The following is a 20,811-nucleotide window of genomic DNA, read 5'->3' as shown; positions in this document are numbered from 1 at the left end:
CACGGTCTGCCTGCTACAATTTATGAAAATCATAAAATTGATTTAAGCTCTGTTCAGTGCTCATAAATTTTATGCAGTCTTTAAATTACAAAACTGCTGCTGCTGCAGCACTGATCAGAACGATGCTTAATCTCTTCTCTAGAGATAGTTGGCATGTCAGGGGAGAAAAGGAGAGATTGAGGCAGCTGAATTGCTAGTTTCAATTTAACAGGGCAGAATAAAACAACCTAGATGCCAGGGCTTTAGTCCCACTGGGACTGTGTGGATCATGTTCATATTGCCAAAATATTTATTCTAGCCTTCTCCTGCCTTTCCTTATACTTAAGCCAGAAAATAACTTTTCCTGATTTCACCAGGATACTTTCTTGCACATATCATCAGATTTCAGGGACATCTATGAGATACTTGAGATGTTCATTCCTCTTTCAGTTTATAACCAGCATATTCCTGTTCTTATACATATGGCAACAAAATGCTTAAATTGTCTAATTGCACGCTGGTGTAAAAAGGCTTTGCAAACCTCATTACATCCTTGTCGGGTAGCATCCCTCTCAAACCAAAATTGTTCCAGACCAATGTAGACTTTTTGATTTTACTAAACTTAGACTTTTTAGAGTATTTGGGGTTTTTTATCTCTACATTCTTTAGCAAAGATTAAAAACAGTATTTTGGGCACTGAATCTAAGATAAGGTGAAATTAAGGTCCTAGTGTAGAGAAACTATGTAGCTGATTCAAGTATCCCCCTTACTCTTAAATTTAGCCAACTCACATATTAATATTGTGGACTGCTTTGTCTTTATCAAGATTTCGTCTCGTGCTAGCTAAATCAAATGAAGAGCTCTCCTATTTTTCTACTGAAGTCTCATCTGGAGTAGCCCAGTTTTCAAAGGCAAGTGCTCAGCACTTTATTAGAATCACTGTTTTCAGTGTTTTATCCTGGGGATCCAAAGTCAGCAGCTGCCATAGCCTTTTTCTTAGTACTGTCACTTTCTAGCTCTTTCCACTCTCCTGACAATGATTCCTAGTCTGTCATTCAGACAGTTGTCATTTTTAAGGGATGCATTTGCAGCCTTACTATACTCACTTTTCTCCCACGTAACCCTGTGAGCTTCATTCTTCTTCGTACGCTATGTTTTTGCTCAGAGGTATACAAACCATCTGTGCCTCTAATACAATGTTCTTAAATAGCCTCCAGGCAGATCTCTATGGTTTTTAAGTATTTCTCTTTGCCCTTCAGCCTGCTGTTAACCATTTTCCTTATAGTTTTATAATCTGCCCTTTTAAAGTTTGCTGTTACTATGTTGTCCCTAAGGGAACAACTCTTTTATGATATCAGAACTAAAAGTGCGCAGTGATCACTGTTACCCCATGGAGGCTTGAAAACAACTTCCTCTAATAACTTCTGCCTATTACAAGGTAGCTCCCTCTTACCCATGGCCTTATCTATTAACAGGCATTGTACTGAGGACTGCCATGCAAGTCAAGGGAAAGGAATCCTTTGCCATATGTACCGAAATGGCACCAAAGCTGCTTTGCTGTACATCTCCCTACAGAGGAAACCTGCCTTTGTCAGTTATTGCTTTACGTCGCGCAAAAAGTGCTGTAAAATTCAATCTCATGTAATTTTCCATGCTGCTCCCATCCACTTTCCTCAGGAAGAAGTTATTTTCCAGGGGGTGGCTCTGAGATTTTATTGCTTCTCAAAGTCTTCAGGAGGTCTACAGGCAGTTACTGCCATTTATACAAAACTTTTGGTGTTTCTCTCTTACCCTTGTAATTGCTGCATCTGGAATGCTCTTGGGAAGTGGAGTGGAAGGGGATTTCTACAACATAAAAAAATCTTTTTGCAGATTAACACCTCACCACAGGAATGGGAATAGCGGAACAATACTGAAGAGGCAGCTGATATACCAGCCTTTCCATCTGACAAATGCACAAAGGATTGATTTATGGCATCTTGCCAAGGGAAAGGGCTATAGGTTATTAACTGGTTTCAATGGACAAACACTCGCTGAGACTGCATATCACACCTCTTACGGTTTACCAAAGGTAATGACCCATCTTCAGACATGCCTGATGTCCTTGAGAATGCAATTGGCTCTACACAGCCAAGTGAAGCATTACTTAGTTAACACACCACAGCACGGGGGAAACACTCAATCAAAACCATGACACTGCTACTTCCTGCTTCATTATAAATCTACAGTTTCCAAACAGGATTATATACTGAAGCACTGTAAAAAAAAAAAAATTACATTAAGCCCAATCATGAAACTTTAAAAACATGTAATGTATAATTAAAATGGCTAAATACAGGCTTCTTGTGCTCAGAGCATCTGCAAAACACAGTCTTTGAGACTCCAAATGATATTTCCTGGAAAAGTGCTGGACAAAAGACTTCTCAGGATAGAATTCTCACTCATCTGTTCTTGTTTAGGCCAATGAAATGAACATTTGCAGTCCCTACAAATTTGTTTTTATTTTATGAAAAGAATAATCTTATGAGACAGGCTAAAGATGAAACCAAGGGAAGGAACTCCTAGGCCAGCTCCCCACACTTGCATATTCTTGCTCACTCTGTCCCATGTCTTTGAAATTTCTATCTCAATAATGCATCATTTTTGATTCCTATCATTCAGGAAACGATGCTATTTCTTCTGAAGACAGACTGATCTGATTCCTTGACGGCAGGCACCAGGCCTGCCCTGAAATAACCTGCTTAGATATCATCAGGAAAGGTGAATTGCTCTGTGATCTCTGTAACATAACAAAGCCTCCACTATAAGCATCCATGGCTACAATGCTACAATGGTTCACCAGGTTTGTTCCAGCTTACTACTAAGCTACAAATAGTGAGAACTAGCACCGCCATCAATAAATGTTCTGGAGACCTAATGAGCTGGGAAATTTCAAAGCTTTTATTAATAAAAACTGTACAAGATTACCGTATTAGGTAACAGGCTACGTCTGACTGACTAAACTAACTATGCTAAAAAAGCTTACTAATCTGATTAAGCTACTTCCACCTTGCTCCTCCACAGCACTTCTCTCACACTTAGCCAAGCAAGCTTCACGGGGGGGGGGGGCAGTATTTCTCACTACAGAAGGGAAAAAGGAAGAGAGAAAAAGACAGGAAATTTGTCCATTCCAGGCCCAGCCCCACGTTCCATGCACTCAACTTTGGCTTCCCTTTTATTAGAAAGTTCTTACGATTATTATTTTTTCCAAGGCCCATTGCTTAAGACAGGTGATTACTTAAGACAGTTTCACATTTCTTTCCTAAATGAACAAGTAATTGTTCTCTTTAGTCACAGGTTCCACAGGGAGTTGATGGCGTGTATAATTTTCCTGGTGTGTCACATTAAGAACACTGAATTTTCACATGACTACCTGACTAAAATGCTTTCATGCATCACTCACACCTCTTAATAAAATATATCCAATTAGTTATTGTTAAGTGAACCGGGAGTGAAATACAATGAATACAAAGGTCTCCTGGTCAGAGCACTACAAATCACAGATAGAATAAAGGAAAGAAACTGGGTTTCTGTATCCACCTTTCTTTTCCCTGCTGTGTGGCCTGAAGAACAACATGCCTTCCATTATATTATTTCCAAGCAAACTCAATTAATTTATTTGCATTCCAGACATCTGCCATGAAGTCACAGGGCAGGGAGTATGATTAAGCAAAAGTACTGCACCCAATCTTTTGGGATAACCCTCTTTTTTACTGACCTTCAATCTCAAAGGTCTTTCACTAAAAAGAGTACATTTTGTTTAAATGCAATTACTGACTGGGTTCAAACAAGACATCAATCTCATTTTGAATGTGCCAAACAAGCTGTGTATTTGGAGGGCCCCCTCAAATTGTAAGGTAAATCTAAATTCCTTCTGATTCTTGGCAAGCATTTACCCCTTGATAACCATGTCTCTGGAACTGCCTTGCAGCTAAAGTGAAGAGCTTTCAGGCTGTGCGAGAAAAAAATGTAGGCAAGTGTATTTTTGTGCTGACAAACAGAACCAGAAAAGTTTACGTAAGCACTCATATGTTAACTCATTCTTTCAGATGGGCATCAGCAAGTCAGAATATTTACTCTATCCCAGAAATACCACAAAATATTCCTTCAGTATACTGTAACTCTACAGGATTTCCCATGGGTATATTTAATTTTTAAAAAATATATTCAAACAAGTTTTTACCATAGAAAATAAGCAGAAAGATTAATCCCTAGGACCCTTTGATTCAATGTTTCTTTTTCCTATATATGATTTGCTTTCTAGTCAAGTTATCATACCGCACCTCTGGCAATTCTAGCATCAGACCAGTGCCCCCTCAAAACTTTAATATCCCCTTATAGGTCTGCTTTTAATTTCCTGAAACCACAATATATCTATTTATTTTCAAAACTGGGACAACGTGCACTCATGAAATTAGCGTGAAATAATATACAAACTTACATATGATCTTACGCTGCAGGAAGTTACGATGTAGACAGGTAGCTATCATAAGAGGCTTATGAGCTTTGGAGTCATCTGAGAGCAGGCTACTCCAAAAATCCCATTTTATGCCCTGAAATTTTAATTTAAATATATTTGGACTACAAATAGAAAACAAAATTTATTGTTTAATACCAGGTTAACAAACTAAAAACAGCTGTTTCATACAGCAACTTCAGATTTGCTCCTCAGCGAAGCTTTACAGCCTGAATAATTTTGAACATCCTGTCACACAGCAGAAGAACTGATTTCATAGTCTCATATCCTATAATTCTGCAGCAGTCTCAGGTCTTGCTTACATACAATTGCAGAACACAATACTTTCAAACCACTTCAACGTCACTAGTCCTCTTTCCACCATTTTGTTCTCCCCAGTCCCATCAGTTCTCAGTGTTATTTTGAGCTTCAGTACATGCTGTTACATAAATCACACAGAAATGGTCTATTTCAATGTATTGTACATGGTCAAGTGAAGAATTTTAAAGCTTCCTATCACAGGTATAACATTTCTTGACTTAGATTTCCTGTTTAGAATTTCCTACTGTAACAAAAACCAAAACAGTTTTCCACAGCTTAATGATAAAATATGGGTTTTAAAATAAACTGTTAGAGATCCCAAATAATTATGCATGTATATATACACTTCTGACTTGAAGAAATATACTTAAAAAAATACTGAGCCCATCAGTGTGATGATCAAACTGTACGATCTCCAAAAGTTTAGACATCTTTCTTTTGTAGAAGCTGATACAATCAACTAGAATCAGATTCCTTACCTCTTACTAGCACAATCAATTCAAATAAACTTGGTGCTTTTTGGGCTGCATTCACTGAAGACAGCATTAACATTATGCGATTTTAGCAACTGAAGGCTCACTTACTGTAAGGGCTCTTAAAAGAGCTAATCTGCCAAACCATATGTGCAAAATTCAGTGCAAAGTTTTGTTAAGATATGAGGCAAAAAGACTTTAGTCTGTGCTCCACAGCAATGCAGTCCATTTCTTGTGGATGCTAAGTCAATATTAACAAGGAAAAAACAGACAACTATCAAATAGGGCCACTAAATGGAGAAGAAATGCTATTTTAGTAAAGAAGGACATTTCAAAATGCACTGATTGAAAATGTATTGACTCTGCATATGTACAAGTGAATTTTGTTGCTCATCTGTGATCTCAAATAACTTTGACATACATGTTTAAAAAACTCTTTTAAAAATAAAGACATGAGATACTGCTTATACAGTTCCATCTGGAATGAAAAAAAATGAGCTCAGTTTGGCTCTTGCTAGTTTATACTAACTTTCTCTAGTTGGACTGTAACAAAGTAAGACTCAGACAACAACCCTCAATTTCTAAGAAAATGCTCAATCTTACTCTGATCTCCAAAACGGTATGTAAAATATAAATACAAACAACTCCTAATCATCATTTTCTTCATCATCAAATGAGAGAAGACTGCTATTTTTTATTTGCTTAGCTGCACTCTGAGGTGTAGATGCTTCTCTTTTAGCTGTCTTCGCCTCTTTCATCTTCTTACTTGAACTTACATTGAGGCCTGAAAACTTCTCTGATGAACGTTTAGTGGGCTTCCTGAACATAATTTTTCCATCAGCAGGTTCTGGTTCACCATCTATAACAATGAGAATTAAATCAGAACTCATCTTCACTTGATCACATACACATAGAGAACTTTACTATTTTCTTTTTCCCCACAGCCAAGATCAGCGAGACATCTGAAATAATAAAGCAATAGTGAAAATGTACTTTTTTAGCCATAAAGTCTCTACTGGACTGATGTCCTTCATGCACACATATCTGCTCCATGGCAACCAGCACCTGAAGACAGTCTTTCTCCCATAGTTGCTATTAGAAATGGGTTCTTACTAACCAGAGCTTTAGGTTAGGAGAGACTATAAGTAGTAGAGCTCTTCCCATAAGATCCAGCTTCATCCACTTCTCAAAATGCAGAAGACAACTTTATATGATCCTCTAACACCACTTCACTATTTGTAAAATCCAGAATAACAAATGCATTTATTTCAGAATTATAGTACCTCTTTAAATGACTAAATGTCACATATACCAGACAAGGCTTTTCATTTACTTTCATATACCCAGCCCTACAGAGACAGATAAAAAGATCACATGGCCATAAACCTACCTTTTATTATCATATGGGATGAATGTTTTAGGGTTTCTTCACATCTGCAAAGCCAACAAACTATGCCTTGAAAACACATTAAGACTGACTAATTTGCTCCTCTATATGTACTAGAGCAAATAACAATATAAAAACACGAGAAGTTCCTTTCAGCATTATCAGGCAGAGGAAAAAAGCTCTTGCACAAGTAACAGCATCTGGGCAGTATTTCTGGAAAAAAACCTTAACTTTAAAATCATGAATCAGAAGCAAAGGCTCATGCTGCAATAGGTCAAAATTTTTATAATGTATATGTGATGGATATTAAAGAACCATAGGGGTTCCATGCAAGACATTTTTCCTGAAGTACTTTTGTGAATAAATTATTCAACAGAAATTTCTTAAGAATATATTAATGTTTGACAAGATTATGTTTTATTTAGTTATAACCAATAAACATTTTTTGCCTTCAGCACAAAATCTTTTTTTGAATACATAAGCATTATGGCAGAAGACTAATATTTTAGTGTTATCATGCACAGCACTGGCTGAAACTTTTCAGTGCATGCTCCAAACAATACAACTATTAGACTGACTGTATTAAACATTTTGTGGTACACATCAAGATGTCAGCTTAATGGGGGAACTTCACTTAGAATTCATTAGTTTCCACAGACTTTTTTTTAAGGAAGAAACCTAGCTCAAAGAACTAGCTTAAAGAGCACCAATTCTGTCAATGACCTCTGCAGAATGCAGATTTCTGCAGTAGTATACAAGGGAGTAATACTATACAGAAAATAACTAACCAGATTTTTGGAATATAATTCAGTATTTGTGCATTAGAAAAGCACTACAGTTACAGGAAATAACCAGCAATAATAAACAGTAGTTATTAAAAGCATGTTTATCAATGGCTCCATTGTGAATTGTATGCAAAAAACTTAGGGGCTTAGATGTTGTACATGTAACTTTAAACTTGTACATATACAAGTTTAGGAAGTGCCCACAGTAAATTCTGGGAGGGAAAAATAACTACTTCTGAATATATACCATATCTAGCCAATCAAAATATACTACTTATCATTTCTGTCAGAAACAACGATAAACTTAAAAAATTTAAATAAATTTTCCCATCATGAACTCCATTTTGGGGTTCAGGAGCTTAATGTAAAATAATTCACCTACTGACTGTTGGTCAGCTACAAGAGAACAATGGAGTTTGTGTCTAAATGGAGACCCAGCTTTTCTAATTTAACAAGACCTGAGGCAAATGATATAAGCTGAATCCTGCAAAAAATGCATCTATAAGAGAAATCTCACTTATGACCAGACCCAACTGTCTATGTACTTGTGTCAGTCAATACACAGACTGCATACAGTACCAGCTGCAGCTGTGGAAATAGGACTTCAAAGCAACCAGCTGTTGCAGAAGCATAAGAAGGATCAAAAAGTCTCTTTAGATCTTCTTATAAGAGGTCACTATACTTTTGTAGAATGTTAAATTAAAAAAACCAAAACCTTAAAAATCTAACAAAACTATACCTGCAAAACAGATCAGCTAAACAACTACGTACTCATACTCCATTGAAAAATGGAAATCAGAAATTTCAAATTTTACTCCCAGCTCTCCTGCTACCCATGTTGTGAACTGCATTAAGCTTTTCACTTTGTCTGCCAGATGGAGAAACTGATAGATACCTTTGCAACATGAATTTAAAATCTTTATAAGCAAAGTGCATAAACAGTACAAAGCTCAGAAATGCCACTAAAATGGCAACTGGGTTAGCTCTGAACTCCAGGGCCTTGGTATTAGTTGTGTATCATTCTGCAATAACGGAAAAGATTTTAGTTTCTGGCCTGGTAAAACACTGTCAAAATTTTATTATACATATGCTCAAGGAAATTCATTTCAGTAGGAAACTCAGGCCAACTTCAGAGAGCTAAGATGTGTCTGCAGTGCTTGACAAAGAATGATCTGGCCTAACTTGTGGAAAGAGGGAGAATGGAAAGATGCATTTTGAAAGAATTCAACTTAGCAACTCAAGAATTTAATGTTGATTTGTTAGGATTGTCCTTTTCAGCTAGTAAAAAACTTCACCTTATCTCTTTTAATTTTACTAGACTGATATACATCAGCTGCTGTTTGCACTGACGATCTCCAGAAATTGATTTTTTAATCATTATTAAGCAGGGCAAAGAGGAGATTCAAGAAGCAATCTCAGTGTTGGTAGTTTTTAAAACAGAGCCTTGATAAAAGGCTCTATCAGTATTACAAATTAAGGAAAAGATTTCTAATAAATGCATTAGAACACACAAAGTAAAAGACAACCAAGATACCAACCAACCAGCCAGCATCATGCAAGAAATAATAAGAAGCTCTTAGTCATAGCTGCTTATGCCTGGATCACAAACCTTTACGCTGGTAGACTAAGAGAGATATACTCAGATGTTAAGTTGAAAGATCACTTCATGAGTGACATTAATTTAAGAAGCCATGAATTCAGAAAGGTGTTTTTTCCCTCCTTTAATTACAAGTTGTATCTTACAAGGAGATTAAAACTGAGGGACTGAAAAAGAAACACTGCTCTTCAGTTTAGTTTTTTTTAATTATTATTTTTAAGCAGTCATTTGTGTAGTCAGTAGTACCATTTTTCAGCAGAGTCAATTTCTGTCCACATGGGTCAATTAGGCTGCAACAGGAAACACACATCCCACCAAACTGGCAGGAACGTCAGGAAGAGGAGCACACACAATATTTCAAAATGAATATCTATTTAATGGCAAAGGTTGGAAAATTTTTTTATGGTAACCTGGCAAATTTCTTACTGATTGCTATGGTCAGAAGTTTGCATTATCAGACACTCCTTTTTGTAGTGCTTCTTCACCACCCATCTCTACACATGTCTTGAAAAGCATTTATTACAGGAATTCCACACTGGTCCCATGTAGATAACAACGCTAATCTTCCTCAGATAATCAGTCTCATTCACTATTGAGGGCATTCTGAATTAAAACCATCTTTGGGAAAGTTTTTGGATTTTTTTGTTTGTTTGTTTTAAATACTATAAAAACAGCCTTGATTTAGATTCCTACTGTTCACGTGATAAAAACCAACATAAACTCTAAATGTGATAAAACAGCTGCTTAAGCTAAGGAAAGGACTGATACTCAAGAGAGGCAGAGGGGGCTGGATTCTCCTTGCCTCTCCTCTCTTTTCCTCTTCCACCCCCCAGCATATAGAATGACACAAGAATAATATTAAGAGACTTTGAATGAGTAAGGACACCTCCCAACAAATTTGGTCATCTGCATGTATCAGAATGCCCCAGAGGCTAAATGAACAAAAAAAGCAGCAGAAAGATCAATTCCAAAGACTATAATGAATGCTAGGAGAAAGTATCTTGCAGCAATTACCATCTTTTCTTTTGTGCAAATTTAATTTCTCGTAAGACCATTTTTATTTATCTCTGAACTGACAGAAACTATTTATAAAATGCTCCATAAAATTCTTAAGCAAAATGACTGTTGGTAAACAAATGACTTCTTTTTAAAAAGCCTGTAAGTCAGTCTTCCATGGATAAAAAGATTTCAGCAAAGGAAGAGGTTTTTTAATATAGGAAAGGTTAAGCCAGCTAAAAAAGTTCTCCACTACTATACTTGCAAAGCCAATGTAAGAGCATTACTAAATTTTGCTCTGCCTCAGGAGGCAGCTAAGCAAGGCTAGAACATTAATCAGCTATTTTTGCTAAATTAATGAAAGATTGAAGCTCATCTTTTAAAGGAAAAGCAAGTCACAGGAACTGCTGGTGCTTGAAATAAAAAAGTTTAGCCATGTCAAACTGGTTATAGAACAAAATGAAGGAGAAGTGAATGAGACTTGTAAAATCCTAGAATAATATCCCAAGCTAAAACCTGAGGACAAGGACCTTCAGATGAAGACAATCATTACAAATACATAGACAAAGGAAAAGAGAACCTCAAAACTGGTTATTTATGGTGTTTTGGAAAACTAAGACAGTTTCTATTCGCAACATATAATTAGAAACACATTACTTATGATCTATCAAAGTGCCTTGGCCTTGATCTCAATATGGTAGAAAGGAAGATTAGCAGTTCTGAAATTTGCTTCCCTATTATTCTTTCAGTATTCACATAATTTCATTGATGATTTGATTGAGTGCCATATATTATGGTCTAGTATCTGTTAAATTCATTTCACTTTCAGCTCTGGGAAAAATTCAAAGCAGTAAGAAATGTAATCAAATTACACAACATCAAACCTCCATTACACTTGCCATTTTATGTGTGGTGATTAGCCCCCCACCCCAAAAGAAAGTAAAGTAAGATGTTACTCAAAACTCTCCTTATTAAACTAGAAGTAATCAGCTGCCTAAATATGTGCCTCTGACTAGAAATCAGAATTTAAATCTGGAAATAAGACTGGTATGGCAAAGATGGACAAAGACTCAAAGAAGCCTTCAGCAAGCTGAGCACTGTCACCTATACTTCCATTGAAAACCTCACCTCAACCTGGTCCTCTCCACAGCAGAGGAGCATGCTACCACATACCCTGTTTATTCCCATACGCAAAAAAAAAAAGGAAAGCAGGCCAAGGCCTCATATTGATAGCAAAGGCAAATGAGCAAACAGTAATATAATAATGTAGAATAGAGAGCAGTAGTCCCCACAGTACAGTGATTCCACCTACTGTGTATTTTTTCCTCCAATTGCAAGTTGTCACTCAAAGGATGAGTAGGTGATAAGCAGAGGTGCCAAAGCCCTACAGGGGCTGAATACTAGAATGCTCTCTACATACATTTATATCTTAGGAAGGTCTTTTTCCACCAGAGAACAGGTTCAGTTTCTCTGTTCAAAAACATTTCCATTTCACACTGTGTGTTCAACTTAGTGGATCAGCTGCTTTGGACTTTTTTCACAGCATGGACTCCATCTCAACAGACTCTCGTGGACAACTGCTTCTTTCTGCCCAGTCTTATACAATCATCTTTCCTCCTACTGTTATCACTCAAGATTCCAGTGGCTGCTATAACAGCTGCTTACAGGAGAAAGAAATTGCTCAGAAAGAATCTTGCCATTTTCTTCCAGTAGGTTGAAATTTCCCCCAAGACCTAGAAACTGACAACACTTTTAAAAAGAAAACGTGACAGCTTTACAAACAACAACACCAGGCACATGCATTATACTTCAATAACAGAGACCAGGGAGCAATCAGAAAGCTGAGCACATTTTCTCAGAGGAGTTTGAATTGTATAAATACAGCCCTTGGTCCCCTCATTGGTTATGCCTACCGCTTCTACATAGCTACTTGCAGAAACAAATCAGATAGTATTTACTTTGAAGCTAACCTGCGTTATAAAATTCTAAGAGTTTTTCATCAATGTGCTTTTCAAAAATGTAAAATTCTCAGTGTATTTGTTCCCTCTACTGTTATTTGACTTCTCCATTTTCTATCATTTACATTTCTTACACATAATCCTACACAAGGACAGATCTGCAGCACAAACCTGAATTTTCTAATCTAAATGGTAGAAAAAGACAGAAGAAGCTACTAATGTCATACTAATAGCTCTGTGCTAACATCTCACTCTGCTCTGAACTCAATTCACAGCCTTTGGAAATAGCCACAACGGCTAACCAAGGAAAAATTCCACAGCTTCTGTGAATCATCTTTCTGTTTTATACTTGTGAAGTTCCAGTTCTAGATGGTTAATTAGGTCAAGACATTCTCTCTAAAGACAGTAATATCAACCTATATAATCTGTCAAGTCTTCTAATACACACACACACACACACAGAGCAAAGCTACACTTCTTCACATCCTGTGTTATGATGGAAGAGTTTTTGGACACTCAATGCATTTGTGTCAACAATATCTGAATGATGAATACTCACAGATGTTCTTAACTGTATACATCAAATATAACTTCATGTATTTATTGTCTAACTAAAACAACTTCTTCCACACCACTTCATCTTTCCATTGTTGAAAAGCCTGTTCAATAACTTAGATAAAATGTTGCCATTCCTTGTATACTCTGGATCAAGATCACTGTTACAAAGAAACATGTTTTTTTCTGTAGATGTTTGTTGTCACTATTGTATGGTATGTTACTTTCAACCAATCCATTTAGTTTTGCCTAATGTATCTGAGGCATAGGTTTACATGTGAAGCTGTTGTGAAAGTCCACTCAGCAGGTCAATTTACGCAGAGCTTTAAAATCTGTACATTGTTCATGTTGTATCACATTGAAATTGATGTCAGTGGAGACTGCATTTTCATTAAAAAAAATACTAGAAAGCTTCCAAGTTGTATGGAAGATTTGATTTTCAGTCATGTGTGGAAGAAAAGAGATTTTCTGCATCTTTCCTAACTTCTTATCTAATTCTGACCAAGGCTTACATTTTACCGCAGAAGTCTTATTTGCATTACTCCAGTCCATTTAGTTGCTTATCTATCACATTTTCAACTTTTAGAAAGCTAAAATAAGCATACTCATTAAGATTCTTGAGAATAGCTAATCACCTCTATCCAGAATAATCAAGAGGTTTTTTGACTTACTTTATTAAGAATGTAAAGCTATAATTAGATTGTTAAAAAGGATTTAATAATACAATGAAATTATCCCTTTCCCATCACGGGCCAAAGCAATAGGTATTATTTGAAATGGTGTATTTCATTCTATTCACTCTTCTGTCATCAACCCACAATGACAACTGCTTTGCCACACTAGCGGCACTGTTTCATCAATAATTTAACATATTGTATCTTTCTCCTCTAAGGCCCTAGAGAGTTTATTATTTCCATAAGGACCAGGCAATGAGAAGAAGGCATAATTTTCATTACTTTGTTTTAAGCAGCATAAAAGGGATGTTGGGTTTTTTTCATTGTAAAAGTTTACATTTGTTAGCACATAATGACCTGAGAAGTAGATATTTGAAACTTTTTTATATTTACATAAATACAAAATGGCACAAAAAATGAACCGTTGCCTCATGAGCTGCAGAAATAACAAAGCCTGGTTTACTACAGTCTGTCTACTACTGTCCATGTCTCAAAATACCTGCCTTGAAAATCCCAGCTCCCTCTTTTCATCCTTCAACCTCACTCCCTATATTCCTGAAAACCTTCAGCTCATCTCCTTCCTTTCATGTCTCAAATCACCCCACAGTACTCCCACGTCATTCCCATGCCCTCACAACCACTAGCTGTGGAAGTCACAGCACATATTGGGGCTGATTGTGAGCAAGTAATATGTGGATCATTCAGTTACCTGAACATATTAGTGAGCTTGCACACCAGCCATTCTCTCCTTAGAAGTACTAAACTGAGTTTACTCCTTCTACCCAGGCACTCTTTTTTTTACCAGCTCATTCTATTAAGACTCCTCATGTCTGTCAAACTTTGCCCACAACAGAACAAACAATTAAATAGATTATTGCTATATGGATGTAAGATGCACAGTCAAGAAGCACATAACTGCAACATTATAAAAAGCCAGAGATCTTGGACATGCATTCAAAGAGTTCAGATTAGGAATCACAAGCGCAAATTATTTTAGCCAAAAAATTCAAAACTATTAATCAGAGGTAATATTAAACAAGTAGAAAACTGAATAATTACCATCAAGCTTCCTTTTAGTTATTTCTCTCTCCTTGGACATACAAAGCAAGAATTAGTAATTTGAAATTCACCTGATTCACTTGATCTTAAGGCCTCTTTGATTTGCTGTTTAATTTTCATTGCTTCTTCTGCAGTTAAGTCCCCCTTTTTCAGTGTCACCACTTGAGGCTTCTCATCCTCTTTGTCACTACCATTCTCACTATCATCATCTGGAAGTGGAAGCTGTTCCCTCTAGACAGGAGAGAAATAAAAGCAATTGTGATCACCACACCAACTCACAACTCCTAAGGTGCAAGAGTGGGCTAGTAATCTAGGCTGTAAAGAGGACGGAGCTACACTCTTCTCAGTAGTGCCCAGTGATAGGATGAGAGGCACTGGGCAGGAAGTCCTGTCTGAATCTAAGGGAAAACTCTTTTACTGTGAAGGTGACTGAACACTGGAACAGGTTGCCCTCAGAGGTTGTGGACTCTCCATTCAAAAGCTGTCTGGACACATTCGTGGGCAATCTGCTCGAGGTGATCCTGCTTGAGCAGGGGTTTGAACAAGATGATCTCTAGAAGTGCCTTCCAACTTCAACCATTCTGTGATTCTGTGATCAATCTTTCATTTCACTTCTGCTGTAAGGTTAGTAAGGAGACCTGGTATGGCTTTCAGTGCCAAGCTCTCCTAACACACGCTGCCCAAGTGACACAACGTTACTGTCATACCCTTCAGTAAAAGAGTGTATGTTACTCTGGCCACCATACTCACTCCCTTATGCCCTCATCACAGTACAGCAGGCAGAGCCAAATTCTTTTATGATTTGCTGGTACTTGGCAACTAAACAGGCTCTTGGGGAGCCACTGCAGCTGGGCACAAGGTTAACAGTTCAATTCCATCACTGAGACACAGATTCCTGTGGAAAAAAACAGTATGTGCTCTTTCAATTAAAGACCAAAGCAGGATGAACTTTGAAGGAAGAAATCCATTGCCTTTGTTCATAGAAACAATGTCTGTCATGTCACACTAAGACAATCTTAAATGCTTGCGACCAAATCTGAATCCTCTGTGCTATACTCAAAACAGTGAGAAGGGAAAGGGAGTCCACGGTGGCTTTATTATTAATGCTACCCAATTAGATCACAAACATTATTAACATAAGGAAGACAATTTCCTTGTTTCCACTCTCCCAAACTCATGCTCTGAGAAAGAAGAATCATCTGGGATGAAAATTTTATATAACAAACTTGGTCTAAGGCAGAGAGTTGCTATGGAAATCTCAGTCCAACAACGTAAAGTTTGGCAAGATTATAGGAACTGAAAACAGAGTCTTACAAAAAAAGTATAGGTAGTATTACCTTAATCTACTGAAGTTACCACAAGAATAGGCAAATTCCAGTCTTCCCCAGGAAATGAAATGGCTCATGCTAAAGGCATACTTTATCTCAAATCAAACTCATTTGCGCATTTCTTTTCTAACAAATCATTGCTGTTATTACTTCACTGACCATCCTGGAGAGAGTAGGTGATATTGGCTTAAGCCATATACCGTGTGTGTGTATATGTGTGTGTGTGTGTGTGTGTGTGTGTATACATATAGCTATAGATAAAGCCCTTAGGCTTTATGTCTACTACATACCAGGATCAAATTTTAAAAGGCAGTAAAGGCAAATGAGACAAGCAGTGAAAGTCAATACTTTGATTGTTTGTAATACAAGATACTTTCACAAATAACTTACCTATCCTAACTAGATAACACTTAATATTATTTGAACAACAGTCATAAAATATTTTGTGTTTTTAAGTAATGAACTATCATAGCTAACTACCATTTAAGGACAGTGTCATACAAAGCTGCTTCAGAAAAGAGGACGCTGTCCCACAAACAGCTTTTGGGTGGCAGAGCTGGCTTTAACAGTAGCTAAACCAGCTCTGTGTCACAGGGGCACAAATGTGATTCAAATAAAGGCACTGACAATTAGCCACTGGTTGGTGGGGTGTTTTTCTCCCCCCCCAGGCTGCTGCATACAGGTCACCTGCAGGGTCCCCAGAATGTTTCTGCCAGTACAACTAAGCAATAACATAACCGCACAAACAGGACTACCACCAAAACTGCACAACTTAAATTTAAGTTTTCTTAGTCTTCTACAGGAAACAACAAATTTGTCTGTAGTATATTAGGGTAATGATGGGACTATTTTTCTTAGGGCATCCTGTAAAACACTAGAGTCAGCAAAAACTCTGCAGTTTGGAAATGTACAGAAACCAGTGCCACCAGGTAAGCCTGCCTTTTAAACAGCTGACTCAGATCCCTACTGCCCCAGCCCTGCCTGCCTCACCATCACACCAGCGTTTGTGTCAGCTGATCTGATTTCAGGACACGTTAACCCTTTCTCCGGTATTTTTTACTATACTCTGAAGACTTTAAACACATCTTTTTCTCTTCCGGGTTTTAATATGTAAATTAAACTTCGGGCATCGTAACTGTTTTCCCTTATCGCCCCCACACACCACTGGGCATGCTGGCATGGCCCTGGTACCGACAGAGCGTGGTACCAGCCGGTCACTGCCACCCCCGGGCCAGCTGCTCCCGCAAAAGACAGCACGACTACCACGCTGCAATTACAATAAAAACAGCGATGGAAGGGGATATTGCTTTTAAAAAAAACCCCAAAAAACAAAAAACAAAAAACTCCGACACAGAAACAAAAAGCAACTTAAGTTACAAAGACAGTCTCCGTTACTGTTTAGGCCGGTAACTACTTTACCCCCTTTCCCTACCACCTGCCGCGGGACTTTGCCCCTTGCGCTTCTGTGAGGGCCGAGGGGGGCACTGCTGCCACGGGGGCGCAACTGGCCCTTCCCACCCACAACCCCGGCGAGGGGCCAGTTACGGCGGTGCCGGGGGGGGGGAGGGGCGGGAGGGGCAGGGCCGTGACAGCAGGACACCGAAACGGGGCCGGCGGCACCCAGAGGCCTGGCCGGGGCCGGCAGCGGTGCCCGAGCGCGGGGGGAGACGAGCGAGGGCAGACCGTTACCTTGGTTTCCACCGTGGGCCCCTCCCGATACCCGACCTGCCGCTTGAAGCGGCTGAGAAAGGCGGGCTCGGCCGGCCGCACGTAGGAGACCTGGTTCTTTTTGCTCATGGCGGCGGCCGCCCCCCCCCGCTGCGGCCGCTAATGGCCAGCCCCCGTCACGCGCTTCCGGCCCCGAGCAGGCGCGAGGGGATGGCGGCTCTAGCGATACAGAGCTAACGCGCTTCCTGCCCGCCCTCCACTCCGGGGCTTCCTCCGTCACGTGACGGGGGGAGAGGGCGCCTCCAGCCAATGGCAGGAAAGAAGCCGGAGCAAATTTAGACTGACTTGAAACGAAATGGCCGCGCCCGTCCCGGCTTCGGGGGGCGGGGGGGCGGGGCCGCGCCGCGCCGCACCGCGCCGCCTTGGGGCTCTTAGCGCCAAATTCAAACGTGCCGCCATTTTGGGGCAGGCGGCTGGCGGGGCGGTGAGGGCCGGCGCGCGGCAGGGCCGGCGCGGACTATGGCTCCCGGTACAAAAGGTGAGCGAGAGCCGCGAAGGGGCCGCGGGGGCGTCCCCCTCCCCGCTGCCCATGGGCCCGCTCCCCGTACGGGGGGCTTCATGCGGGGCAAGAGGGCGGGCAAGGGGTCAGTTCGTTTTGGGTAACCTCGTCAAGTTTTCGTTATGTGTGCCGTTTGCAAATCCAGTCGGTGCAAAGTTTCTCATGCCCATATAATCTTCAATAATATAATGTTTCAAGTGAGAGCAGCCCTTTAAATTGGGGACCGAGAGCTGGTGATTCCTCAAGGTGCCCCACTGACAAAATATTTATCTGCCGGTCTAATTTCACTTTTTTAAATGTACCCGTTCTCTTGTGCTAGCTCGTTTTGACACTTCTAATTCAGGTATTTATTCTTCAAATATATGAAGTTAGTGCATTGTTCAAATGTTACTGAGTGGATCAAAGCAAATAGGCTCCAATCACTCTGTGTACTTGTGACTGTTTTTCACATAGCAGCAGAAAGGTATTTATGTAGCAAAAATGTTAATCAAGACCAGTGCCTTTGCACCTTATTATTAATCCTACTCTTAAAGTGTAGGTTTAAATCCTCCTACAATAAAAGCTGTCCAAGTTTAGAGGCCTAATGTTTTTGTGAATCATCTTTGATTGTCATTTTACTTGTATTTTTAAACTTGAATCTTTTATCACTCTAATAACTTTGTTTATATAACCTATGTGAAATAATTTCCTCTTACATTCATCTTTAAGTAAAAAAGAAGTCATCCTGTCTATCTATGGAGTTGTATGTGCCATCTGCCTGAAATGTTAAGCTGTGCAAAATGATGATCATATATACAAGAGAACTATATGCATTAGAGTGATGCTCAATGTTACTTCATAAAAGTGGAAGGAATATAACTGCTCAGATTTTGCAGGTGCTATGATATCCAGTTTCTCAATCACATCAATAAAGCTATTTCATACTGTGTTGTTGTTTTACCTGCAGTGAGTTGGCAATTTTAAGACATAATGAGAATATATAATGCTATTAACATTTGTTTCTAATTCTCCACAACACTTGCAAAACTTCATGTGCATTCACATAAAATTCATGTTCAATAAATATATTCATTTTAACAGGCTACTTGTGCACATGAAGTTAAAAGCCTGTATGTGCTCATATTGCGGGACTAGAGGTTTCTCTACCTTTGCAAGACACATTCAGTCAAAGAAAGACAGTTGCTAACTGTTTTTGTGCAGTTCTGTTTCATCATGGAACAAACATTTATAAGGTTCTCCATCTATTTCCCTCAGTATTGCTTACAGTATTTTCCATTTAATTTTTTTTTAGATAATTCTATATCATTGGATATTTATGTGCATTTTTTCACTTCTGTTTTATAGGAGATTTGCGTGACTCTACGTTACCTTTGTTGAACTCACCTAGGTAAAGAAGTATTTGCCAGTTCCTTTATATGAATAATCACACTGCAGAAAACCATGCAAACATTTATGTTTTTCATTCAACAATTTCCTGCACAAGATTATTGCCTTTCTCTCTAAACTTTCTTCTAGGGTTTTTAAAAATTGCTCTTAATGAAAGTGTTGTTCTGAGACATCAGATTCTTCTTGGAATGCTGCCATGCAGTAAATTCTCATTTGTCTATTAACTCTACATCTGACTTTGGACTATCTCTGAAGGGACAGTAAGCTTGCATTCCATCAGGAAGTCCTAAGCTAAAAGAAAAACCAAAAAGCCCCTCCTCCAAATATACACAGATATTATTTGGAGTTGGGTCAGAAACTACTATATACTGAAAAAATTTTTGACAAGTTATTGTCATCTGTCTCAAAGCCAATATTACATATCTCTACTGCTCCCTAGGTTTTTTTTTTAGCCCCTTCCTCTGCCATTCCCACACCCCACATTTCAGTCATGAAATAATTTTCTACTTTTACATTTATTCTGTTCCTTTCTTTTGTTTATCAAAAGTAAGAATCAATGCTAGTTATAATACCCTTGTGCTATAGCTGACTTTTGGGAAAGGATCAAGTAGTTAAGTAAATCCAAGTTTGCTGTCAGTTCAAGTAAGAATGTACTTCTTTAAGTATTATATTGCTATTTATGCCAGAACTTCTCAAAGCTTTAATATAATAGTCATGTGCAGTTGCTTAGTCAAGGTAAATTTACTGGTGCATCTGCTGATAAATGTGATGAAATAGGCCAGGGATCTTTTAAATTTAGGAGCTGCTATACTTTAGCAGACTTATGGATCATTTAGTTGATTATTTTTTCCCTTCCTGTGAGCAGCAACAAAAAATGCTAGTAACTTTCTTGCTGTAATGTATCATCATCTGCTTCATGCGTAAAGTCTTTTCTAACCTCCAGTAGTAAGAAGGATGCTTGAACCTTGAAATCTTAGAAACTTCCAAAGCCTTTAATATTATAATAATAGTTTTGTTGTTTATCATCCATGTATATGTCAAGTTCACTCTGAAATGTGCTCTTTTAGAGCTGAAGTTGCATGTAACAGCAGTAAATCCCAGTTAACTTCTTGTTCTTTATTTTTAAGTCTGCCACATCTTTAGCTTCAATGAATCTATGACTTGTAATGAATTTGTGTCTATAGCTGAAAGTAGTATAATTTTAGGAGAGACCTTTGTATGACTTCACATGCTTAATTTGATTTTTGTGATTTAATTTTATCAAACAGCTGATAGATCTATTTCCAAATAATCTAATACATAATATTCATTTAGTGTTGAAGGTGATGCTATCAAAGTTTATGTAAGGGTACGTCCCCCTTCAGAGGGAACTGCATTAGCTGATGGAGATCAAGGTTTGTGTCTATCTGTTCTCTCAACAAACACCATTCGTCTACATTCGAAGCCTGAACCAAAGATCTTCACTTTCGATTATGTTGCAAATATGGAAACAACACAGGTAAAAACTTATAACACTGTGGCGCTTTTTCCCCAGATTATGACAACTGTTACATTAAACCTTTCTTGGGTCTTATTATTTACCATGATGAGA

At 38.4% G+C, this 20,811-nt stretch overlaps 2 protein-coding genes across 2 annotated transcripts in view; one reads left to right on the top strand and one right to left on the bottom strand.

Annotated features, from left to right (window-relative positions):
* Nucleotides 1-4,600: 4,600 nt before the first annotated feature.
* Nucleotides 4,601-17,516, bottom strand: KIAA1143 (KIAA1143 ortholog). Its single transcript, XM_026094067.2, has 3 exons — nt 17,297-17,516; nt 14,351-14,510; nt 4,601-6,127 (listed from the first exon to the last, which is right to left on the bottom strand). Exons 1-3 carry the CDS (start codon nt 17,402-17,404, stop codon nt 5,916-5,918), a joined length of 480 nt encoding a protein of 159 aa, XP_025949852.1. The 5' UTR covers nt 17,405-17,516; the 3' UTR covers nt 4,601-5,915.
* Nucleotides 17,517-17,675: 159 nt separating this feature from the next.
* KIF15 (kinesin family member 15) overlaps nt 17,676-20,811 on the top strand; it is a 37,557-nt gene continuing 34,421 nt past the window's right edge. Inside the window, exons 1-3 of the mRNA XM_026094059.2 lie at nt 17,676-17,813; nt 19,179-19,221; nt 20,535-20,718. Of these exons, the coding sequence (XP_025949844.2) occupies nt 17,795-17,813; nt 19,179-19,221; nt 20,535-20,718 (246 nt within the window). The 5' untranslated portion in view covers nt 17,676-17,794. The remainder of the gene's footprint in view (nt 17,814-19,178; nt 19,222-20,534; nt 20,719-20,811) is intronic.

Source organism: Dromaius novaehollandiae, chromosome 2, assembly GCF_036370855.1.
Source record: "Dromaius novaehollandiae isolate bDroNov1 chromosome 2, bDroNov1.hap1, whole genome shotgun sequence".
In the NCBI taxonomy this organism is placed as follows: domain Eukaryota; kingdom Metazoa; phylum Chordata; class Aves; order Casuariiformes; family Dromaiidae; genus Dromaius; species Dromaius novaehollandiae.
The sequence above is the reverse complement of the archived record's forward strand: the minus strand, read 5'-3'. Positions and strand labels throughout refer to the sequence as shown.